We start from the raw sequence: 26,416 nt of genomic DNA on the forward strand, positions 1-26,416 counted from the left end.
TGGGGTTAATGTCTGGCTGGCAGGAATTGGCGTTTTTCTCCCGTTATGGCGGTGACACTGACAGGCAGGAGGGAAGTGGGATGGTAGTGCAGCCAGAGAGGATGTTAGTGTGGTTTGGAGGAAATGGGTTTGCAATATGGTCACTTGGGTTTACTTGTAAAGGCTTAAAATAAGATCTGTGTCCATCTTTTCATGTTACCTTAAAGTCAAATTTTCCATTTGTTCAAGAAGTGTTAGGGTAATTGTGATTTGTAATAAACTAACTAGTGAGAACCCAAGTATGTCCGTTGGCGCAGTTCCTTTAGCAATATCCAATATTTCTGGTCAGACTGGTGAATTAATTAAAGAAATCTATTATTGCAATCTCTTTTAAGACGTTATAAAAACATATTTTTATACGCAACTCAAAAGGCTTCTCTCTGAAATACCATGGATTGCAACTACTTGACGCTGTAGCCTGCCCTGTTTGTCATCTGACTCTGGGCCGGCTGTTTCCGGACCATGATGCATTGTACATTTTAGAGTGAATCTATTTTGAATTGATGAAGAGCTTTGAAACATTTAACCCTCTCTGTGTCCTGGGAAGTATTAATGGCACTCAATTGCCCCGGTGACGACCCTACAGGCTCGATGGTGTTAGTCTCCAGATTGGAGAGAGCCAGATGGTGCCTGATGTCATGAATTAAGACTCTCATTATATCACTCTATTTACTCAACTCAAGCAAGGTCATCGTCAATGCCAGCAGAGGAACTGAAATCTTCATCCCCCCCCCCCCCCAAAAAAAATACTTTATCATCTGCGAAATGTGCTGAGTTTCGTTTTAGTGTTTTATCTTGGAGAAGATTCTGATATTATCTGCGTGGGGTGTAAGGACAATGCTGGGCCTTCTATCATGCTCTGGTACAGTGGCCAGTTGTGGAAATCCCCTCGTGTTCCCTACTCTTTAGGTTAAAAGCTTCTAATTTTAAAAGCGGCTGCTTCAAACAGCAAGACATACAAAAGAACGGCCTAGTTCATGGTGAACTGTGATAGTTATTTTTTTTTCAGTGCTTGGAACGGCGAATGCCTCAGTGAGGATGAATGCTTCTGAGCGAGGGAGAGTGAGTGTGGGAGAATGATTGAGGGCTGTGCTGTCATGTTCAGCCGGGCTTGGTTTATGACTCCGTCTGTCCCCGTGCACTCGCCCAGTGTTCCTGACAGAGCACTCTCTCCAGATTGAAAGTGTCTGCTGAGGCATGATGTTGGTTGATGGGCAATGTGTGTTACATGCTGACCACCCTGCTCGCGTTGCAAAATACATTTACACATGCATGTTATTCAATGGTTTCATCTGAACTGCTTGCGCAAGTCTGCGTAGCTAGGCGCTAAAATAGAACTTGGTTCTATTTTTGACGCTTGTTGCACTGCAAGTTCCACTTCTCCCATTTCCTCATTGGTTTTTAGGAGCATCTACAATGCATTCGGGAAGTATTCAGACCCCTTGACTTTTTCCACATTTTGTTACGTTATAGCCTTATTCGAAAATGGATTAGATAAAAAAAAAAAGAATTCTCATCAGTCTACACACAATACCCCATAATGACAAAATAAAGAAAATAGTTTTTAGAAATGTTTGCAAAGAAAAATGAAACCTTACGCACGTATAGAGACCCTTTTGCTATGAAACTCGAAATAGAGCTCAGGTGTGCATCCTGTTTCCATTGATCATCCTTGAGATGTTTCTACAACTTAATTGGAGTCCACCTGTGGCAAATTCAGTTGGTTGGACATGACTTGGAAAGGCACACATCTGTCTATATAAGGTCCCACAGTTGACAGTGCATGTCCGAGCAAAAACCAAGCCATGAGGTCGAAGGAATTGTCCGTAGAGCTCCGACACAGGAATTTGTCTCGGCACAGATCTGGGGAAGGGTACCAAAACATTTTTGCAGCATTGAAGGTCCCCAAGAACACAGTGGCCTCCATTCTAAAATGGAAAAAGTTTGGAACCATCAATACTCTTCCTAAAGCTGGCCACTAAGGCAAACTGAGCGATCGGGGGAGAAGGGCCTGCGTTGTCTTGGCAGTTTGCTTAGGGTTGTTGTCCTGTTAGACTGGGGTTAAGGTTCACCTTCTGAGGTCCTGAGCGCTCTGGAGCAGGTTTTCACTTTGCTCTGTTCATCAAATCAAAATGTATTGGTTACATACATATAGAGTACCAGTCAAAAGTTTGGATACAGCTACTCATCCAAGGTTTAAAGTTTGGTTTTTCTTTCTACGTTGTAGAATAATAGTGAAGACATCAACAATGAAGTAACACATATGGATTCATGTAGTAAACAGTGTTAAACAAATCAAAATAGATTTTATATATGAGATTCTTCAAAGTAGCCACCCTTTGCCTTGATGACAGCTTTGCACACTCTTGGCATTCTCTCAACCAGTTTCATGAGGTAGTCACCTGGAATGCATTTCAATTGACAGGTGTGCCTTATTTAAAAGTTAATGTGTGGAATTTCTTTCCTTCTTAACCTCTCTGGGCAAGGCGGGACGAATTCGTCCCACCTACGTAACAGCCAGTTGAATCCTGTGGCGCGATTTTCAAAACCTTTGAAATGCTATTACTTCAATTTCTCAAACATATGACTATTTTACAGCTATTTAACCTCTCTGGGCTAGGCGGGACAAATTCGTCCCACCTACGTAACAGCCACTTGCAGCCTGTGGCGCGATTTTCAAAACATTAAAAATCCTATTACTTCAATTTCTCAAACATATGACTATTTTACAGCTATTTAAAGACAAGACTCTCGTTAATCTAACCACACTGTCCGATTTCAAAAAGGCTTTACAACGAAAGCAAAACATTAGATTATGTCAGCAGAGTACCAAGCCAGAAATAATCAGACACCCATTTTTCAAGCTAGCATATAATGTCACAAAAACCCAGAAGACAGCTAAATGCAGCACTAACCTTTGATCTTCATCAGATGACAACCCTAGGACATTGTTATACAATACATGCATGTTTTGTTCAATCAAGTTCATATTTATATAAAAAAACAGCTTTTTACATTAGCATGTGACGTTCAGAACTAGCATACCCCCCGCAAACTTCTGGCGAATTCACTAACAATTGACTAAATTACTCACGATAAACGTTCACAAAAAGCATAACAATTATTTTAAGAATTATAGATACAGAACTCCTCTATGCACTCGATATGTCCGATTTTAAAATAGCTTTTTGGTGAAAGCACATTTTGCAATATTCTAAGTACATAGCCCAGGCATCACGGGCTAGCTATTTAGACACCCGGCAAGTTTAGCACTCACCAATATCAGGTTTACTATTATAAAAGTTTGATTACCTTTTGTTGTCTTCGTCAGAATGCACTCCCAGGACTGCTACTTCAATAACAAATGTTGGTTTGGTCCAAAATAATCCATCGTTATATCCGAATAGCGGCGTTTTGTTCGTGCGTCCCAGACACTATCTGAAATGGTAAATCAGGGTCGTGCGCATGGCGCAATTCGTGACAAAAAAAATCTAAATATTCCATTACCGTACTTCGAAGCATGTCAACCGCTGTTTAAAATCCATTTTTATGCCATTTTTCTCGTAAAAAAGCGATAATATTCCGACCGGGAATGTCCATTTAGCTAAACAGAGGAAAGTAAACAAAGCTTTCGGTCGACGCGGGCACGAGCCTGAGTCTCACAGTACTGTAACCAGCCACTACCCAAACGCGCTACTTTTTTTCAGCCAGAGCCTGCAAAGCCACGATTCAGCTTTTTACCGCCTTCTGAGACCCTATGGCAGCCGTAGGAAGTGTCACGGGACAGCTAAGATCCTTACTCTTCAATAAACAGAGACAAGAAGAACGACAACTTGTTAGACAGGCCACTTCCTGCATGAAACCTTCTCAGTTTTTTGCCTGCCAAATGAGTTCTGTTATACTCAGACACCATTCAAACAGTTTTAGAAACTTTAGGGTGTTTTCTATCCATATGTAATAAGTATATGCATATTCTAGTTATTGGGTAGGAGTGGTAACCAGATTAAATCGGGTACGTTTTTTATCCGGCGGTGTAAATACTGCCCCCTAGCCCTAACAGGTTAATGCGTTTGAGATGATCAGTTGTTGTGACAAGGTATGGGTGGTATACAGAAGATAACCCTATTTGGTAAATGACCAAGTCCATATAATGGGAAGAACAGCTCAAATAAGCAAAGAGAATGACAGTCCATTATTACCTTAAGACATGAAGGTCAGTCAGTGCAGAAAATGTCAAGAACTTCCTTCAAGTGCAGTCGCAAAGACCATCAAACGCTATGATGAAACTGGCTCTCATGAGGACGGCCACAGGAAAGGAAGACCCAGAGTTACCTCTGCTGCAGAGGATAAGTTCATTCGAGTTACCAGCCTCAGAAATTGCAGCCCAAATAAATGTTTCAGAGTTCAAGTAACAGATACATCTCAACATCAACTGTTCAGAGGAGACTGTGTGAATCAGGCCCTCATGGTTGAATTGCTGCAAAGAAACCACTACTAAAGGACACCAATAATAAGAAGAGACTTGCTTCGGCCAAGAAACACGAGCAATGGACATTAGACCGGTAGAAATCTGTCCTTTGGTCTGAAGAGTCCAAATTTGAGATTTTTGGTTCCAACCGCCGTGTCTTTGTGAGACAGTGTAGGTGAACGGATGATCTCCGCATGTGTGGTTCCCACCTTGAAGCAAGGAGGAGGTGGTGTGATGGTGTGGGGGTGCTTTGCTGGTGACACTGTCTAATTTATTTAGAATTCAAGGCACACTTAACCAGCATGGCTACCACAGCATTCTGCAGCAATACGCCATCCCATCTGGTTTGTGCTTAGTGGGACTATCATTTTGTTTTTCAATAGGACAATGACCCAACACACCTCCAGGCTGTGTAAGGGCTATTTGACCAAGAAGGAGAATGATGGAGTGCTGCATCAGATGACCTGGCATCCACATTGACTTGACCTCAACCCAATTGAGATGGTTTGGGATGAGTTGGACTGCAGAGTGAAGGAAAAGCAGCCAACAAGTGCTAAGCATATGTGGGAACTCCTTGAAGACTGTTGGAAAAGCGTTCCAGGTGAAGCTGGTTGAGAGAATGCTAAGAGTGTGCAAAGCTGTCATCAAGGCAAAGGGTGGCTACTTTGAAGAATCTAAAATATAACATTTTTTGATTTGTTTAACACTTTTTTTTTTTTTTTGGTTAATACATGCTTCCATATGTTTTATTTCATAGTTTTGATGTCTTCACTATTATTCTATAATGTAGAAAATAGTAAATATAAAGAAAAACCCTTGAATGAGTGTGTCCAAACTTTTGACTGGTACTGTATTTAGCAGAAATTATTGCGGGTGTAGTGAAATGCGTGTTCCTAGCTCCAACAGTGCAGTAATATCTAACACACACATCTAAAAGTAAAAGAATGGAGTTAAGAAATATATAAATATTAGGACGAGCAATGTCGGAGTGGCGTTGACTAAAATACAGTAGAATAGAATACAGTACATGCATATGAAATGAGTAAAGCAGTAGGTAAACATTATTAAAGTGACCTGTGATTCCATATATAGGGCAGCAGCCTCTAAGGTGCTAGATTGTAGCCGGTTACTCAGTCAACAACCTGATCTACTCTATGCAAAATGAGATGTGCCGCGCTGCATGAGGCAAATGGTGGTCACACCAGAAACTGACTGGTTTTCTGATCCACGGCCTTTTTTTTTTTAATGGTATCTGTGACCAACATATGCGTATCTTTATACGCTGTCATGTGAAATCCATAGATTAGGGCCTAATTTATTTATTTCAATTGATTGATTTCCTTGTATGAACTGTAACTCAGGAAAATCTTAGAAATTGTTGCATTTATATTTATATTTTTGTTCAGTTTAGTTCATCCCTCAGTGTTGCACTTCTGTGTTTAGCAGAGTAACCTTCTATCCTATCGAAAAGGCACCAAATGTTGCTGGTTCGAATCCCCTAACAGGCAAGGTGGAAAAATCTGCAGTTCTGCCCCTGAGCAAGGCAGTTAACCCCTAGCAACAACTGCTCCCTGGTCGCCGATGACGTGGATGTTGATTAAGGCAGCCCCTGCACCTCTGGTTCGGAGGGGTTGGGTTAAATGCGAAAGACACATTTCGGTTAAATGCATTCGGTTGTGAAATTGACTAGGTATCCCCTTACCCCCTATATGCCATTTTTCTATAAGGCTACCCATCCCAGCGCCCATCTGCTCTGCATGGCCACAGAAGTGAAACCGTGGCCAGACACCTTCCTCTCCATGAAGAAAGCATGAATAGGTCATTGAAAGTCATTGTCAAGCTCATAGAATTTAGGCTATCCATTGATCCATGAAAGACAAACAATTGTGACTATTCATGAACTCCACCTTTTGTGTTTAGGAGTCAACAGACCACAACAATTTAGCCTCACCGAAGTTTGTCCAGAAAAACGCAGTGTACACATTCATTTGAGTAGCTTATTGTGAAGGTAGGCTTATGTCACTGTAAATAACATAACTCAGACATGCCCAGAAAAGAGAGGATTCTCTCTTTCCCCCAAAAAATGCTAATCAGGTCACCATCCCTGATTGTCCAACCCTGCTAAAATCCCCAAGCCAAAATGTTAAGACGTGTATTTTTCCATATATAGACACACTGTGTTTTTAATAAAATCAACTGTATGTATTGAACTTGTCTGATGCTTTAAGCACGCTGTTTGATTAAATAATGATGACACACAAATGACTCGAGGGAGCCAGAGATCAAGATAACCTGTTCCCAACCCTCCTCACGCTGTTGCTGGCCTTCGCAGATTCTGCCGTTATGCTCCTGAAGTTGCCGGTAATAGAACACACCAGCGGTGGGCAACCTTTTCCATTTGGAATGCTAATTTATCTTACCATTTCTACCAATCTGCTTGCCAGTTATGATTTTCATATGCACATTTTTGTGGAACAGTCATTTCATTTATAATAGTCTTTGTATCTCAAAATCATTGTCTGGTTTCTATCTAAATTAAAATGTATACAAATCTAAAAGTAACTTTTATTGCCATTGCCAACTATGTAATAATAATCTACATTAAGCCAACACATAAAAACATTGCAGCCTGCAGGTAGAAAATATCCCGATTTATAAAAAAATAAAAAAATTATAATAATAATAATCTGTAAATTACATTGGCTACGCATGGCCTGTCTACAACACTCTTGAAACATTTGATCAACTATCAACTGTGTCGGTACAGACACCGCTGTGGGCTATTTGTGCAAGGGATTAGAAGTCATCAGGTCTTTTATGACGTTTCCACTGGATCAGAGCATCACATTTTTCCCCTTTCCTGCTGAGTGGTTATCGAAAGTGAGTTGGAAATATTGTTCAAATACTTTGAGGAACTATTGTCATTCTCAATTGATTCTAAAAACAGACTTTGTTAACTTGCTGTTTTGAGGTGAAGGAAAAATACTTTGGTAAGCTCCACAGCTCATTTGTGGTGAGTTAACGACAATCAGAAATACCATCAGACATCCCCAAATTGGCACATTTTAGAGGCCTACATTTGCGTGCTGGCCAAGTAGACTAGTCCTTCTATATGTGTAATCAGGTGTGCGTCTTTACTCAACATTGATAGGAGCTGTTTCAAACACGAGACGATGAATAAATTGATAAAACTCATAAATGAAATAAACAAACTTGTTTCTCACAAATGTAGCATCCTGCAAAACACATGTCCACTCTGACAATGAGAACAAATGCTAAATGACTAGTAGTAATAATAATATATTGTATGCATTAACAGAGATGACTGTAACGAAACAAACATTGCAGATTAGAAATGGGAATAAATGGTAAATGTAGGCTACGATTTAGGGATGTATGTAATGGGGACTTGATAGACATAACAAACAATGCACACAATGAATACCCACAATGGCGGGAGAGAGCGCATTCTGGAGAGAGACGTGCCTTGTGCATCTGAGCCACAATCCCCTTATTCTTGGACCGGGGCAACCTCGTGCCCTCCTCAATGGATTAGTCCTCTGACACGGCGCAAATCACACCGGTGTCTCGTGTGCCATGGAGGGGGGAAAAAAACATCTATTTGCGATTGCTCGACAAAAAAAAATCTGGTTTTCAATACAGACCCCTTTTGTAATATAGAAGGCTATTCCATATAAGGCACCAAGACCTTGTGAAAGTTGCACAGTATACCCTTAATCTTGTAATAAATAACATCTAGTGATGCATAACTTGACATTTCTGCCATCCTTTGTGACATTGTGAGAGGATAACCAACCTTCCAATTAATAGCAATGCATTTCTTAGCCACTGTAAATTCTAAGTTACACAGTTTCTTTTGAAAAGTTGCCAATATCAACATTTCCAAGCAAACAAAAACAGGGAGAAGGGAGAATCTGTAGACATGCTGAGGTAAAATAACATGTTCTTTGCCAGAATTCAGCCAGCCTTCATGATCACAACACATCATGCAAATACTGTATGTACCCTTTTGTGTTTTGCACTTCCAGCAGAGGAATTGCATTTCAGGGTGCATGATATTCAGTTTCACTGGCATTACAGGATGTTCTATAGATGGTTTAAACTGCAGTAATTTGTCTGAGATTATATGAACATGACTGGGCATTTAAACAAATCTGTATACATTCATCATCAATGTTGTGTACTGACTGCACCATGACTGTTAAGTCTGTAGAGCTGTTATACTGTGTAGGTGTGAAAAGTAGGGAATCAAATAAAATGTTATTTGTCAAATGCGCCGAATACAGCAGCGAAATGCTTTCTTACAAGCCCTTATTCAACAATGCAGTTCTAAGAAAATACACACAAAAAAGTAAGATAACAAATAATTAAAGCGCAGCAGTAAATAACAATAACGGGGCTACATACAGGGGGTGCCAGTACAGAGTCAATGTGTGGGGGCACCGGTGTTGAGGTAATTGAGGTAATATGTACATGTAGGTAGAGTTATTAAAGTGGTGTAAGGGGGGGGGGGGGGGGCAATGCAAATAGTCTGGGTAGCCATTTGATTAGCTGTTCAGGATTCTTATGGCTTTGGGGTAGAAGCTGTTTAGAAGCCTTTTGGACCTAGACTTGGTGCTCTGGTACCGCTTGCAGTGCGTTAGCAGAGAGAACAGTCTATGACTAGGGTGGCTGGAGTCTTTGACAATTTTGACACCGCCTGGTATAGAGGTCCTGGATGGCAGGAAGCTTGGCCACGGTGATGTACTGGGCCATACGCACTACCCTCTAGCCCCTTGCGGTCGGAGGCCGAGCAGTTGCCATACCAGGCAATGATGTAACCCGTAAGGATGCTCTCGATAGTGCAGCTGTAAAACCTTTTGAGGATCTGAGGACCCATGCCAAATTAGCTACGGAGTTAGTTCATTCTCTTCAGACAGAACTTAAGTTGAGAGGGGATGAAACATTAGCTAACATTACATGTCAGTTACACTACTAGCTCAGCACTGGGAATAGATCATTGAATTTTGTTAAGTCAAACATCAGTTACCTTGCCAGCTACATCAGTCAAATAAAGAGTAGCCAGTTTCTGCTTTGCTTGCTTTAACAACTCTGCGGAAAAAGTGCAACACAGAGACAGCAGCACCGTGCTGGTCAGAAACTTTGCCTTCACACGGACTGTCCGCACGCTCTGTGGTGTTCGCACAGTGGCTGAAACCGACAAACAGCCTAGCCGACCACTTTGAAGCGTCCGCATGGTCCTAAAGTACACTGATGCATCTTTTTGGTATCACAGTGCAATGATAAAATTGGGAGGGGGGGGGGTCAAAAATAAAATGTTAGAATGTGGGGGGGTCATGTCCCGTCCCCCCCCCCCCGTCCCCAGTGACAGTTGCGCCCCTGATGGGTCCTCATGAGCACCACTGAAGTTAGAAACATGTCTGTGCTCTAACAAGCTACCACTTCCTCCTCTGTTGGCTATAATTTCGGTACCCACATTCTGTTACAGGAACACTGGTGTTATTGTTCGGAGAATACAAGCTAACTAGTACCTTTGTACTCCGTACACATCAACAGTGTAATATCAGGATGAAGTAAATAACAAGGAACATGCACTAGAATTACATATCACATTTTATTAGTCACATGCGCCGAATACAACAGTGAAATGCTTACTTATGAGCCCCTAGCAGACAGTGCAGTTTCAAAAAATCTGGATAAGAATAAGAGATAAAAGTAACTTGTAATTAAAGAGCAGCAGTAAAAAAGAATAATATATACAGGGTGGTGCCGGTACAGAGTCAATGTGCGGGGGCACCGGTTAGTTGAGGTAGTATGTACATGTAGGTAGAGTTAATAAAATTTACTATGCATAACTGACAGTGAAAGTGGTGGGGAGGGGGGCAATGCGAGTAGTCTGGGTAGCCATTTGACTAGATGTTCAGGAGTCTTATGGCTTGGGGGTAGAAGCTGTTTAGAACCCTCTTGGACCTAGATTTGGTGCACTGGTACCGCTTGCCGTGTGGTAGCAGAGAGAACAGTCTATGACTAGGGTGGCTAGATTCTTTGACAATTTTTAGGGCCTTCCTCTGACACCGCCAGGTATAGAGTTCTTGGATGGCAGGAAGCTTGGCCCCAGTGATGTACTGGGCCGTTCGCATTACCCTCTGTAGTGTCTTGCGGTCGGAGGCCGAGCAGCTGCCGTACCAGGCAGTGATGCAACTAGTCAGGATGCTCTCGATGTTGCAGCTGTAGAACCTTTGAAGGATCTGAGGACCAATGCCAAATCTTTTTAGTTTCCTGAGGGGGAATACGTTTTATCGTGCCCGCTTCACGATTGTCATGGTGTGCTTGGAGCATGTTATTTTGTTGGTGATGTGGACATCAAGGAACTTGAAGCTCAACGACCTGCTCCACTGCAGCCCCGTCGATCAGAATGGGGGCATGCTTGGTCCTCTTTTTCCTGTAGTCCACAATCATCTCCTTTGTCTTGATCACGTTGAGGGAGAGGTTGTTGTCCTGGCACCAAACGGCCAGGTCTCTGACCACCTCCCTATAGGCTGTCTCGTTGTTGGTGATCAGGCCTACCACTGTTGTGTCATCGGCAAATTTAAGGATGGTGTTGGAGTCGTGCCTGGCCGTGCAGTCATGAGTGAACGGGATACAGGAGAGGACTGAGCACGCACCCCTGAGGGGCCCCTGTGTTGAGGATCAGCGTGGCGGTTGTGTTGTTACCTACTCGTACCACCTGAGGGTGACCTGTCAGGAAGTCCAGGATCCAGTTGCAGAGGGAGGTGTTTAGTCCCAGGGTCCTTAGCTTATTGATGAGCTTTGAGGGTACTATGGTGTTGAACGCTGAGCTGTAGTCAATGAATAGCATTCTCACATAGGTGTTCCTTTTGTCCAGGTGGGAAAGGGCAGTGTGGAGTGCAATCGAGACTGCATCATATGTATACATTGTAAGATGTTTATTGATAGGCAATGCATTTGGTACAGAGTATGATTTGACCAAGTGAAAACCATGGTCTAACAAGCTCATCAAAACAATGTTCAAGAAGTTGGGCTATTGTATTAGTAGCTAGCTATATTGTCATAAAGGTATTGGTTTACATTCTAGCTAGTGCCCATCACTGACACAGACAATAGTTGCTTTCCTTGGCTCCCTACAAAAAGCTTTAGAGCCAACTGTTATATTGGTCGTCTAATAGCTATTGGGGATACTTGTAAACATGACAGCTAAGTCCTTCCAGCTGTTGTTTAGCTAGCTAGCCAGGTAGCTTGTTAGCTAGCTAGCTAGCTAGCTAACTACATTTCGAGCTAGCTACTTACTACCTAGCCTTTAGTCTTCAGATAATTAGGTTATCAGAAAAACAGCTGAATGGTAGAAAATTACATGTACTCTTTTATGCTTGAAACAACTTTGGAACCAATTGTTACCGATAGCTAGCTACCTGGCTAGCTAGTTGGCTTTATTGGTCCAGTGAGTAGGTTAGTTAGCCTCTAGCTTTGCCGGTAAAACTCCAGTAGTACTGCTAAACTAATTCATCTTTGGTCATTCAATTCCGTTGCAGAAGTGGGAGGAGGAGAGTGGATGGTCCGTAACCTTGTCGTAGCTACTGTTCACTGTGCTGTGCTCTTTAGCGATTGGCAGAGCTACCCTTGACCCTGGCTGTTTGGTTTGTTTACAAGTCGCGGATTGTGTCCTGTGCTATAGACTGTATGGGCTGTGCAAACATAGGAAGGTGGAGATGTGCACACCCAATTAATCTATATTTATATGTGCCATCCCTCGGTGTTCGGAAGGTGGAACTAAACAAGCATTTCCGCACTAGAACAGGAATTAGGTCAAAATAGTGGCGGTAACTTCCTCTGGAGGGGGCATTTAACTAACTCAGTCACTGCTTGGCGGTATCATTCTCAAGGAAAGAGGAACTGGAAATCAATGAAGATCCAAGTCCCAATGTTGCTGTATACTTAGGGAGGGATGAGGTCAGCAGAAATGCTTTTAGGGCATTATCACGAAGTAGGCTCTCAAGGTTAGGTAAAATATCTACTGAAGGAAGCAGATTTCCATGGCTGGAAGGAGAGTGCAAAGTGTTTGAGCCCAAGGTGATATTGGATGGCGCAAAAACATTTTGCAACCCTGCATCTCATGTTACTCTTTAAAAGGGGGATCCTGTTGTTGAACATTGGATCCAGAAAATAATTGATTTATCACTTTGTTTCATAGCTTGCTTTGAACAATACCTCCAGTGTGGTTGAAATCCAGAGTTTCAGTATGTGTGGGGTCCGGACTTTGTTTCGGTCTATGAATCCAGATGGTCTCTGTGGAGCTAGTAAGGTTTTGTGTTTTAACTGAGTCATATATTTTACGCTAGACTGGCTCATGACTCATATTTGTATGGGAAACTCTTGGCACCAAATTACAACAAGGCAGCATACATCTTAGGAAGGGTGGTTAGGATAACTCCATCTGTGTCTATGACATTTGGAGGTTTGTCTGACATCAGTTGGCTACAGTTGCTGCAAAGAATTGCTGGCCACTGGCTAAATCAGTCAGCTGGAGCACATGCATTGAATGTTGTGATAAATGCTTGTAGACTGTCTTAGGAGAATCTTAGAGGGCTTGTGTTGTGTGACTCTCAGCCAGTGGTGGGCAGGAAGCTAAGGTTTAAGTAGGACAGCCCAGGTGGAGATCTCGTTAGCGTCAGCGCTTGGGATGAGTAATTCTGTTCAGCTAATGAGACGGTGTTTTTCGCTTTTTGTGTTGAGTGTTTTTCTCTCTTTCGGAGGAGACGGGAGTTAATCGCCAGGATCAAAATGACTTTGAGCTCTTATGAGATGGCTTTCTTCTCTCCTGATAGAATGGGTTTGTAGGAAATGTCTGCAAGTGGGATGTGGATTGAAAGTCAATAATGTTCACGTAATAAGCCCAGTGGCATCGTAACCCAGGGCAATGCTTCCTATCGTCCAATCTCAGAGGTCAAGTTAAGGTCAGCGGCAGTCCTGTTTTCAGAATTCCACTCACTGACATGTTTTCCATCTTATTTTCCACTTTCTAAAATGGAACCCCCCCCCCCCCCCCCCCCCAAATTGTAGGAATCAACAAGTTGTAGCCTATATTTGACCGCTAGTCTATGGTCGTGCTCAATAAGCGTGGGTGCTCAACTGTCTTCTAAATCTCAATTCCTCTCTTTTTATTATATCTTCTCTGTACGTAAGACATCTTTAGATATCCCTACGCCCACCTTGTCTCCTTCAAATTGTATGTAGGTGGCCTTCCCTGTGTCAGCAAGAGGCAACCACTGATAAATGTGACTAAGCACATTGTTCAGCTCTCGCCCCACTCCGTGAAATTCAATACCAACAAAAACAGAGCACTTCTCGGGGATTTAAAAAAATATAATGCTGATTTAGGCCTAACTATTCTCTCCCTCTCTCTCTCATGGCTAGCATGGTAGCAAGGGGAATACTGTGCATGTTTATCTGTGGCAACTGAATGGAGCCGCTGTGCCTTTCACTAAAGTAGATTCAGACTGAGGGGGATAGGATCTGTTGAATTCAGTGATATTGGGGACAAGGGCAGAGTGGCGCCGGCTGGACCTTCTTGGTGAAGCACAAAACTAATTTCCCAAATCCCTCGGAGACCATCCAATCGTTGGTTGGTAGAGTGGTGCACTGTCTCAGCTGGGGTCAGAGACTGTGTACTGTAAGTGCATTTGCGCGTGTGTGTGTGTGCGCGCATCTTACAGGAACGGCTTCTTAGTAGTGTGAGACCGCATCAGCCTGACCTACCTCCATAACGGAGTGGCTCCACCTATCTGGTCTGTATGGATCCTCCTGAACTCCTCTCTCTCCCCTCTTACGCCACACTGGGATTCAGTTGGGCCTATTTATAGCATCATCCTGAATAATGAATCACCTGCAGTCAGGAGGCTGTTCCCTTCCTCCTTGCACGCGCGCACACACACACACACACACACACACACACACACACACACACACACACACACACACACACACACACACACACACACACGCAAATCACACACCTGCTACCCAAAGTCACGCACATATACACTTTAAAACACACCTGCTACCTACAAACACACACATACAGATAGTAGGCACACACTGACACACCTGTGTCCGCAATGGCTTGTGGCAAGATAAACGCTATCAATGCCAAAGATGAGAAGAAAAAAAAACTCTATCCTCTAGAGAACGTTAGGAAACAGAAGTTGCCCAGAGCTGACAACGTGCCTCAAACAACATTATCTCATCCAATATTACCCTTTGGGAACGATTCAGACACGTTAGTAGGCAAGGCAACATGAATGCTACAGAATGTGTGCCATATGGCTTTCATTGCGTCCTTGAACTGATCATAACTGGACTTCCTCCCTCTCGCTCCTTCCCTACCTTCAGGCGCTGGATGTGGACCGCAGCGTGCTGTACAAGATGAAGAAGTCAGTCAAGGCCATCTACACCTCGGGTCTGGGTGAGTCAGAAAGGTTAACGCTCATTTGCAGTCACAACACCACACCGCTCCCATCTGATGAAAGGTCAGAGTTCAGAGCCACCTGTGACAGTCATCACAGAAACTCAATAAGCTAGTCTATGTACCTGCTCGGGCCATGCTGGGGTGTGTGTGTGTGTGGGGGCCAGGGTATGACAGGGTTTAGGGTCGGCGTGTTTTTCGGTCAAATGAGGGGAGAGGATGGCCTCTGTTTTGAAGATTTATGGCCCTGCCTTCAAACTCCATATGTTCTCCAAACACATGGTATGGAGAAGAGAACAGCAACGCTGACTCCCTCTGTCAATGCTTAATACGGTAGGGTTTACACTGAGGAATCCATATGTACTGGAAGATGGCCACTGGCAGACTGGCTTCATTAGGGGGGGGTGTGTGTGTGTGTGTGCACGTAGCTCATCAGCATGCTCACTCTGGCTGGCTGTGACAGTGTGGGGTGTTTCCAGTGCCTTGTCTTTGGGCTGTATGACAGGGTCCTGCTGAGAGCGTATGAAATGCTTTTCTCTCTCTTTGCTGAGCTGGGGCTTTTTTGGGAACACTGCTACCTCTGTTCAAGGGGGGTACAGCTGTCTACCCCAGACCTTCGAGGAACAGGTGTAGCAGGGAACACCCTTTGTGTGAGTACTTGTGAGTGTACGGGGGCAAAAGGGTGACAGTGTTGCGCTCTTCCCCACTACACTATGTTCTAATGGAGTTCCAAGCACTCACTTCATCTCCTTCCTCTCTTCCCAGTATCCTGAAATAGTGCCTTTGTGTCACTAAACAACATTGCAGATGTGTGTTTTGTGTGTGTATACAGTATGTGTGGATGGCTCTGGTAGGCATTTTGACTCTTTTACCAGTTGGTTACTAGGCAACATGCATAATGTGCTGTGGTATCACCCTCAATGGAAGGATTTTCATAACGGGTAGAATTCATGGTGTTGGCTGAATCCTCTCAAAAATAAGGGGCTTAAATTCTTTAAAACCACATTAAGCATTTAAGCACTTTCAATAAGAGGCTTTATGGACCTCTTAACACTGACAATCTTAATTGTTACTTGGACAACAGAATTCAGTACAGAAACACACTATAGATTCATCTTGTTTCTGACATTCGTTTTGTTGACAAAGGGAAGTTAGAGATTCAAATTGTATGTAAATTTGATGGCTTTGCTAGCGTGTAAACGTAGCTGGAAAGTTGGAGATTAGAATTGAATGTAAATTGGATGGCTTTGCTTGCGTGTAAATGCACCTAGCAGCTTGTGATTGTGACTTGGCTAACTATTCCCCTAAGGTGCCAGTACAAGCCATTCCCCCTTTGAGAAGCGTAGTAACTGCATAGACGTTCAGTACAGTAATAGTCAGTGCATAACAGGAAGTTTTCGATAACATAAAGTTTTATTGTCACATACAAGGTGCAGAGAAATGTTTTACAGTGTTGGCCATAGTAGTACGGCGCCCCTGGAGTAAATGATGGTTAAGTGCCTTGCTCAAGGGCACATCGACAGATTTCTCACCTTGTCGGCTCGGGTATTTGAATCCCCAACCTTTGGGTCACTGGCCAAGTGCTCTAACTGATAGGCTACCTGATTTGAGTGGTGTTGGAGGCCAGCTGTAAATCTGAGTCCTGGTGACGTGAGATTAGTCTCTCCTGAAGGCCTTAGTCTGTGATCCTCACAGATAAACCTCTACTACTGGTTAACCTCGGGCCTCAGAAAACGAAATAGTGAAGACATCAGTACCCAGGTTTATTACACCCCTGTCAGCTCTGCTCAGCTGTCAGACGTTTGACAGCTACGTTAGATACCTGTAGGTAATATTAGGGCTACAGGGGTGTGTCATATTCAGTAACTCTGGATTTATTGTCAGTACGACCTTTCAAGTAGTCTTGTTAATTTCATGAGACAGAAGTGTCAAGAATGCTATAGAAAAAATCTAAGTACCGTAAATTCCGGACTATAAGCCGCAACTTTTTTCCCAGGCTTTGAACATCGCGGCTTAAACAATGACGCGGCTAATATATGGATTTTTCCCGCTTTCAATTTCTTTTTTTTCAAAAAAACATTCTGTGACGTGCTCAGTTTTTTGGCGGCATGAAGCTTTCATTAGACCAATGAAATTGCCGAACGGGTTAAGGTCAAACAACTTTTTTGTTTACTGTTTAGATCGAGCGCTCTCAAACTTCCCATCATTCTGATTACGGTAGTCATTTTGTCACCCTCATCATGGCAAAGACACAAAGAAATGCATATGATGCAGCTTTCAAGTTGAAGGCGATTGATCTGGCTGTTGGAAAAGGAAATAGAGCTGCTGCACGGGAGCTTGGTCTTAATGAGTCGATGATAAGATGTTGGAAACGGCAGCGTGAGGAATTGACTCGGTGCAAAAAGACAACTAAAGCTTACTGCTAATGTTTTATTTTTTGTTACAAGCAGTGTTTTGTTAACTTCTCAAGGTCCGGCGGGACGAAATCGTCCCACCTACGTAACAGCCAGTGGAATCCTGTGGCGCGTTATTCAAATACCTTAGAAATGCTATTACTTCAATTTCTCAAACATATGACTGTTTTACACCATTTTAAAGACGACTCTCGTTAATCTAACCACACTGTCCGATTTCAAAAAGGCTTTACAACGAAAATATAACATTAGATTATGTCAGCAGAGTACCCAGCCAGAAATAATCAGACACCCATTTTTCAAGCTAGCATATAATGTCACAAAAACCCAGAAGACAGCTAAATGCAGCACTAACCTTTGATGATCTTCATCAGATGACACACCTAGGACATTATGTTATACAATACATGCATGTTTTGTTCAATCAAGTTCATATTTAAATCAAAAACAGATTTTTACATTAGCATGTGACGTTCAGAACTAGCATACCCCCCCGCAAACTTCCGGTGAATTTACTAAATTACTCACGATAAACGTTCACAAAAAGCATAATTATTTTAAGAATTATAGATACAGAACTCCTCTATGCACTCGATATGTCCGATTTTTAAAATAGCTTTTCGGTGAAAGCACATTTTGCAATATTCTCAGTAGATAGCCCGGCATCACAGGGCTAGCTATTTAGACACCCAGCAAGCTTAGCACTCACCAAAGTCAGATTTACTATAAGAAACATTTTATTACCTTTGTTCTTCATCAGAACGCACTCCCAGGACTTCTACCTCAATAACAAATGTTGGTTTGGTCCCAAATAATCCATAGTTATATCCAAATAGCGGCGTTTTGTTCGTGCGTTCAAGACACTATCCGAAAGGGTAAATAAGGGTTACGAGCATGGCGCATTTCGTGACAAAAAAATTCTAAATATTCCATTACCGTACTTCGAAGCATGTCAACCGCTGTTTAAAATCCATTTTTATGCCATTTTTCTCGTAAAAAAGCGATAATATTCCGACCGGGAATCTGCATTTAGGTAAACGGACGAAAGAAAATAAAGCATGGGGTCGACTTGGGCATGCGCCTAAGCCCATAGTACTCTGATCGGCCACTTGCCAAAAGCGATAATGTGTTTCAGCCAGAGGCTGCCTCGATATCGTTCAGCTTTTTCCCGGGCTCTGAGAGCCTATGGGAGCCGTAGGAAGTGTCACGTTAGAGCAAAGATCCTCAGTCTTCAATAAAAAGAGCCCAGATGAACAACAACTTGTCAGACAGGCCACTTCCCATATAGAATCCTCTCAGGTTTTTGCCTGCCATATGAGTTCTGTTATACTCACAGACACCATTCAAACAGTTTTAGAAACTTTAGGGTGTTTTCTATCCAAAGCCAATAATTATATGCATATTGTAGTTACTGGGGAGGAGTAGTAACCAGTGTAAATCAGGTGCGTTTTTTATCCAGCCGTGTCAATACTGCTCCCTAGCCCTAACAGGTTAAAGCCTGTGTAAAGTTCATTTGTTTCAATGTTCCGGTAGGCACCTGCGGCTTATAGACATGTGCGGCTTATGTTCAAAATAATACTTTTTAAAAAATTCAGTGGGTGCGGCTTATATTCAGGTGCGCTTAATAGTCCGGAAATTACGGTAGTTGTACTGCTCTGGTCATTGACGGAAGGGACTATTGTGAATTAAGAGATGTTCTGAAGTCATCGCTCACATTTAGATTTGAAACCGTCCTTGACATTCCACTATCATGTTCTTTCACGTTGTGGTTCACCCCTTGTCGTCATTCATCTTGACGGGCCATTTCTGAATGTACCCTCAGTCAGAAGAAGAACAGAGGTTGATTGATTACATAAGAGGAGAACTTGGTGACCTTCCAGTCTTCCTGAGAATGAATGCTGTGAATTAAGACTCTTTTGCTTTAGCAGAGCTGTGAGAGTTTACATTTTCTGGCCCTTCTGTGTAGCAAAGACCTTGTCAGTTCCAATAGGAATAGTGAAAGCGTGTTGCCGGGCTTGTTAGCATTAGTGCTAAAGTTGGTTCCAATGCTAGCTATAATATTTAGCGTTTGTTTCAGGCTCTGCATAGAACAGAAGGTACCCTTAGGCATAGAACCTAACCCAGTCCCTCCAGGATTATGTGCCCCAATTTTTTTGTTGTTGTTGCAAAATCAGCAATTCCCCGCATATTATGTAAGGGCTTGCAAATTTGACCAATCACTGCATTAAAAACAGTCAAATCATTGCAATATTTTAGCGTCAAAATTGATCCACTACTGCAGTACAAAAAGAGGGCTCGCAATTTCAACCAATCACTGCACTTTTTTATCTCATATGGTTCAATCAAGCCACACGTCAACAAACGTTTTTTCCCTCATCAGAGTATTTTCATCACAAATTGGACAAAATCATTGCAAATGTCAGAATTTGCTGCAGCAAAATCAAGGATCTTTGCCCACAAAAATCCCTGTGAAATCCTGGAGGGATTGCTAACCTTGACCATTAAGAAGAATGTAAATGTAAGACATTTTCAACAGCTCGTCATCATTATCAGTGAGATTCTGTGTTAGTATTTCCCAGTCAGGAGGTCTATGCAACTTTTGAGTCTGTGCTGCTTGGTATTCTAATGTGGGCTAGAGGCACTGAACTGAACCTAGACACCTCACCCAGGTTCCCCGCCCTACCCACAATCTTAGTCAGTTGCCTGGGTGAAATATTCATCCCTGACAGTTGGTGCGAATTGGTAGAAATCTCTTTTTGCTCCTTAAGTCTGTGTTGCTGCCTGCCCTCCGTCGCTTTGGCATGCTGCTTTCTGAGAGAACTATTCTTGTCCATTCGACAACATAGCTGGCTTCTCATAACCACGACCTTCACATGCTCAGGTTTGTAATGTTATTCCATACACAAAGTTCATCTCTCGAAGACTCTTGCCGTTTGGACGTTGTATTAACTTTGGACCTGACCAGGCCCTCCAGCAATACTGACCAGCTGTTTTATCTCGGTCTCCCTCTGCCTCTCCATCACTTCCTCCCTCCTTTCTCACACTCGGGTAAAAATGCTAGCTTTTGAGAAGATGAGAGCTATGTTGTCGAATGGACAATAATAATTTTTCTCAGAAAGCAGCATCCCAGAGATTCTGACCTGTTACAGTTGATCTGAGGAGCCTCTCTTGCTGGTCTTGAACAGTCAGGCAGGCAGTCGGTCAGGCAGGCAGTCGGTCAGTGACAGTAGAGCAGAGAAGATGATGCGTGTCTCCTTCACCATGGACACAGCCGTCCTCCTGGAGGACAGAGACCCAGTGGAGAGCCCGGTCAGACTGACAGAACTGGAGCTGAGCTTCCCCTTGCCACGGCACATGGCTTCCCTGGTGCCGCCTATCAGTCTGCCCATCACTGGGCCTGCAGATCTGTCACCCTATCACTACTCTATTGGCCCACAGGCTAAAATAAGAAAAACACTTTATTCAATCCCCAGAGTTTTTAATCTGGCTGGTTTATATTCAGACCCAGCTGTTGGTCTAATTGATGGTGCTTGCTGTATGCACTGCTGTGCCACTGGGATAGATCTGTTTTTCTGGGTAAACTTTGTCACCATGAGCCCACGGCTCCATAGGCAGGCATCACACCCATGATAATGAGTACACAGCTACTTAGTACTCGCTTGCATACACATGTTGTAAACGGTGAGGAATAGACCATACATTATACATACTGGGAGCACACAGTCACATACTGTAGATACGGACATGCATGAACTAATTTGTCATTCGCCTTGCAGTCATGCTTTTTTTCCCATCACAGCCATCCTCCTGGAGGACAGTTTATCGCCACGCTTTATCGCCAAGCTGCCAGGTAACGGAGGGAAATAGGCTTCCAGAAGCACTAATGTAACTATACTGTGGATGGATGTGTACGTGCCTGAACTGCAGGTAGAGGACCACTGAGAGCCACAGAAACAGCAGGACAGCCATAACACACACCCATTTTACTTCTCTGTCCTCTCTCACTGAGCTCTCCCCTAACGACGACCCCTCTCTCCTCCAATCGGTGGTCCTCTGGGTAAACCTTAACGGACAAATTGCGAAAAGGGTGTCAAGTCCAGCAGTATTTATTCAGCCTCGATGGACAGTGTGGTGCTAAGCTGGAAATAGATAGGGATGTGGACATAGAGTTTGTCCGTGCTGAAACCGCCAGCAAAGTAAGCTTGTGATTGACCTGTGTGTGTGGTGAGGGAGTTTGGGTTGAGGAAACAGAAGCTAGGCTACTATCTGTTGATTAAACAGAGATCTGTCTGGTGGAGCGGACAATGCTGGAATAACAACACCCCACCACTCTCTATGCTGTTAGATAATCCACAGCAGGGGTGTGCGTGTGTGTATTACGTTTGTTGTTGCAGATCTACAGTTTGTTTGTTCTGTGTGTCTTTGTATGCATTGAGTTGTCAAAGAACTGTGTGTCTGCATGTGTGTGGATTTTCAAAGAGCTTTCTATGGGTGAATCCCTCCTTTTCAAGATTCCCATAAAACACGGGGCCACCATTTCCTGAGTGCCTGCCACAGACAGGAACCCAAGTCATTCCACCGATTCATCCACAACAGCAGAACCCAGCCCTCCATGTCATGTTATCACTGACTATCCCTGGCTGAGACGGAAAGAGACAAGAGACGGTGTAGGAATGCACTGGGGGGGTGTGTGTGTGTGTGTGTGTGACACAGTGGGGTTGCATTACAGTAAACAGGAGACTAGCCTTGTGGGCTTTACGCCGGGTGTTTTCTGTCATGGGTGGATAGTTGAGGCCATGATCTCAGGTGCCACTTCAAAACAAAAGCCCAGGCACTGCCCGCTGGCGACCCACCACAAAGCAGCTGGGTTTGCTGCCTAAACAGTCTGCGTGTGTTTGAACATGTGTGATGTAGCGTCAGCCACCTACGGCCAGAGGTGAGCAAGGGCAAATGAAACAGCAACCCATAGGGAATTCAACGGTAGGTCCCATTCAGCTAACTTCACTAGAGCATTGTGGGTTCTCTAAAAGCAGGAAAAATGTCCTTCAGTAGACATTTTTGTCTTTGGGATTAGGGTTTAAAAGCCTTTTTTTAAATCAAGGACTTTCAACTCGCCCGTTAAATCTATGCCTATGAGCTCAGAGGACTCCGAACGCAGTGCTTGTCCTTCATGTTTATCTTGCGGTAGGATTTTTAGGATCTGCTGGTTCTAGACATGATTCATCCACCTTGATCTTATTGCATCACCGTAGGAGTTGCTTGTAGTTTTTCCGTTTCACGCGTGAACACGTTAAAAGTTGGACGTGTGTGTGGCAGTCTGTCTGGACAGATGCTGTGCGATAATGTGTTCCGCTGAGTCATTCTCTGGGGGCAGATGCCTTGGGGTGTCGATACTCGCACTCCTCCGCAACACACGCGCTCTCGCTCTCTCGCTCTCCCTCGCTCTCTCTCTCTCCCTCGCTCCCTCGCTCTCTCTCTCTCCCTCGCTCTCTCTCTCTCCCTCGCTCTCTCTCTCTCCCTCGCTCTCTCTCTCTCCCTCGCTCTCTCTCTCCCTCTCTCTCCCTCTCTCTCCCTCTCTCTCTCGCTCTCCCTCGCTCTCTCTCTCTCCCTCGCTCTCTCTCTCTCCCTCGCTCTCTCTCGCTCTCTCTCTCCCTCGCTCGCTCTCTCTCTCTCTCGCTCAAAGCAATAGAAAGAGGATTTCAACACTCACCTTCTCAGATTGTTCTGAAATCATTTCTGTAGTTGAAAACGGATACGTTTTAGTGTTCCTGCAACATTACTTTGTTGAAATATAATTTGAGCTCTGTGAAATGTATCTAATTGATTGCACCTACATTGGCCATTTTTTAAATGATAGGATTCATATAATATTCAATAAATATAGTACTTCCGATTTGGACCCAAAACAATTCTAAACAGTGAGTAAGACATGAGGATTCCAAAGATATAGTCAAGTCACCTACGCACACCCCACGCCAATCCCAACCCAACAGCGAGTATACAGTATCGCTTCTCTGTCTGACAAGTAGAATGGAGCTACGGCTCAGAGTATTTTTTTGGTGGGGTCCCCCCCCCCCCGTTCAGATAAATTAGTCATTGAAGTTATTACCAGGTTCTGACTATTAGATAGGCGCTGCTCCTGTTATTGGGTGGATTTGTGCCACAGATGCTAAAACGTTAGCATTTGAAACAGTGGCCAAGTAAACAAAACCAAAGCATAGGTTGCTGTCATACCTTTTCAATAGACTGCTTACAGGGTGAGGGAAGCAATATGTATTTTGTAATTTGGGTGAACGTTCCCTTTAACAAATCACCTAATAGTAGGAACAGCACTGTCTCGTGGTCAGGACCTGGTAATAACAGGATGTAGGACATAAACCTAAACAACTTCAAGGACTTTCTCTGAACAGGGGACAACACCCACCAAATTCACTGAAAACATTACATAGGATAAAGAAACAATATTCAGAGCCGCAGCTCCGTACTACTTGTAAAAAAACCTCCCAATTTAATTCAAAGGGCTTTATTGGCATAGAAAACATTTCTTTACATTGCCAAAGCAAGTGAAATAGACAAGAAACAAAAGGGAAATAATCAAAAATGAATAGCAAACATTAACACACACCTCTCTCTCTGTGTGTCTCTGTGTGTCTCTGTGTGTCTCTGTGTGTCTCTGTGTGTCTCTGTGTGTGTCTGTGTGTGTCTGTCTGTGTCTGTGTCTGTCTGTGTGTGTGTCTGTCTGTGTGTGTCTGTCTGTGTGTGTGTCTGTGTGTGTCTGTGTGTGTGTCTGTGTCTCTGTCTGTGTGTGTGTCTGTGTGTGTCTGTGTGTGTGTCTGTGTCTCTGTGTGTGTGTGTGTCTGTGTCTCTGTCTGTGTGTGTGTCTGTGTCTCTGTCTGTGTGTGTCTCTGTCTGTGTGTGTCTGTGTCTCTGTCTGTGTGTGTCTGTGTCTCTGTCTGTGTGTGTGTGTCTGTCTGTGTGTGTGTCTGTGTCTCTGTCTGTGTGTGTGTGTGTCTGTGTCTCTGTCTGTGTGTCGTGTGTCTCTGTCTGTTGTGTGTGTGTCTCTGTCTGTCTGTGTGTGTGTCTGTGTCTCTGTCTGTGTGTCTCTGTCTCTGTCTGTGTGTCTCTGTCTGTGTGTGTGTGTCTCTGTCTCTGTCTGTGTGTCTCTGTCTCTGTCTGTGTGTCTCTGTCTCTGTCTGTCTGTGTGTCTGTCTCTGTCTCTGTCTGTCTGTGTGTCTGTGTGTCTCTGTCTGTGTGTGTGTGTCTGTCTGTCTGTGTCTGTGTGTCTCTGTCTGTCTGTGTGTGTGTCTCTGTGTGTCTCTGTGTGTGTGTGTCTCTGTCTGTGTGTGTGTGTGTCTCTGTGTGTGTGTCTGTGTCTGTGTCTGTGTGTGTCTGTCTCTGTCTGTGTGTGTGTCTCTGTGTCTCTGTCTCTGTGTCTGTCTGTGTGTCTCTGTCTGTCTGTGTCTGTCTCTGTCTGTGTGTGTGTCTGTGTCTCTGTCTCTGTGTGTGTGTCTGTGTCTCTGTCTGTGTGTGTCTGTCTGTCTGTTCTGTCTGTGTGTCTCTGTCTGTCTGTGTGTGTGTCTGTGTCTCTGTCTGTGTGTGTGCTCTGTCTGTGTGTGTCTGTGTCTCTGTCTGTGTGTGTGTGCTCTGTCTGTGTGTGTGTCTGTGTCTCTGTCTGTGTGTGTGTGTGTCTGTGTCTCTGTCTGTGTGTGTGTGTGTCTGTGTCTCTGTCTGTGTGTGTGTGTGTCTGTGTCTCTGTCTGTGTGTCTCTGTCTGTCTCTGTCTGTGTGTCTCTGTCTGTGTGTGTGTGTCTCTGTCTGTGTCTCTGTCTCTGTCTGTGTCTCTGTCTCTGTCTGTGTCTCTGTCTCTGTCTGTCTGTGTGTGTCTCTGTCTGTCTGTCTGTGTGTGTCTCTGTCTCTGTCTGTGTGTGTGTGTGTCTCTGTCTGTCTGTGTTGTGTGTCTCTGTCTGTCTGTGTGTCTCTGTCTGTCTGTCTGTGTGTGTGTGTGTCTGTGTCTCTGTCTGTGTGTGTGTCTGTGTCTCTGTCTGTGTGTGTGTCTGTCTGTGTGTGTCTCTGTCTGTGTGTGTCTGTGTCTCTGTCTGTGTGTGTGTCTGTGTCTCTGTCTGTGTGTGTGTCTGTGTCTCTGTCTGTGTGTGTGTGTGTCTGTGTCTCTGTCTGTGTGTGTGTGTGTCTGTGTCTCTGTCTGTGTGTGTGTGTGTCTGTGTCTCTGTCTGTGTGTGTGTCTGTGTCTCTGTCTGTGTGTCTCGTGTCTGTCTCTGTCTGTGTGTGTCTCTCTGTCTGTGTGTGTGTGTCTCTGTCTGTGTGTGTGTCTCTCTGTCTGTGTCTCTGTCTCTGTCTGTGTCTCTGTCTCTGTCTGTCTGTGTGTGTCTCTGTCTCTGTCTGTGTGTGTGTCTCTGTCTCTGTCTGTGTGTCTCTGTCTGTCTGTGTGTGTGTCTCTGTCTGTCTGTGTGTCTCTGTCTGTCTGTGTGTCTCTGTCTGTGTGTGTGTCTCTGTGTGTCTCTGTGTCTGTGTGTCTGTCTCGTGTGTGTGTGTGTCTCTGTGTGTGTCTCTGTGTCTGTGTGTGTGTCTCTGTCTCTGTCTGTTGTGTGTGTCTCTGTCTGTCTGTGTGTCTCTGTGTCTGTCTGTGTGTCTCTGTCTGTCTGTGTCTGTCTCTGTCTGTGTGTGTGTCTCTGTCTCTGTCTCTGTCTGTGTGTCTGTGTCTCTGTCTGTGTGTGTGTCTCTGTCTGTCTGTGTGTCTCTGTCTGTCTGTGTGTCTCTGTCTGTCTGTGTGTGTCTCTCTGTCTGTGTGTGTCTCTCTGTCTGTGTGTCTGTGTCTCTCTGTCTGTCTGTCTGTGTCTCTGTGTCTGTGTGTGTGTGTCTCTGTGTCTGTGTGTGTCTGTGTGTCTCTGTCTCTGTGTCTGTCTCTGTCTGTGTGTGTGTCTCTGTCTCTGTCTGTGTGTGTGTCTCGGTCTCTGTCTGTGTGTGTGTGTCTCTGTCT

The 26,416-nt window shown here is 44.0% G+C and overlaps 1 protein-coding gene across 4 annotated transcripts in view; it reads left to right on the plus strand.

The window, feature by feature from the left end:
• asap2a (ArfGAP with SH3 domain, ankyrin repeat and PH domain 2a) overlaps positions 1-26,416 on the plus strand; it is a 107,708-nt gene that overhangs the window by 16,366 nt on the left and 64,926 nt on the right. For all 4 annotated transcript variants that reach the window (XM_045723378.2, XM_082955629.1, XM_082955630.1 and 1 more), the window contains exon 2: positions 14,936-15,008. In XM_045723378.2, the coding sequence (XP_045579334.1) occupies positions 14,936-15,008 (73 nt within the window). The remainder of the gene's footprint in view (positions 1-14,935; positions 15,009-26,416) is intronic.

Source organism: Salmo salar, chromosome 09, assembly GCF_965601325.2.
Source record: "Salmo salar chromosome 09, fSalSal1, whole genome shotgun sequence".
In the NCBI taxonomy this organism is placed as follows: domain Eukaryota; kingdom Metazoa; phylum Chordata; class Actinopteri; order Salmoniformes; family Salmonidae; genus Salmo; species Salmo salar.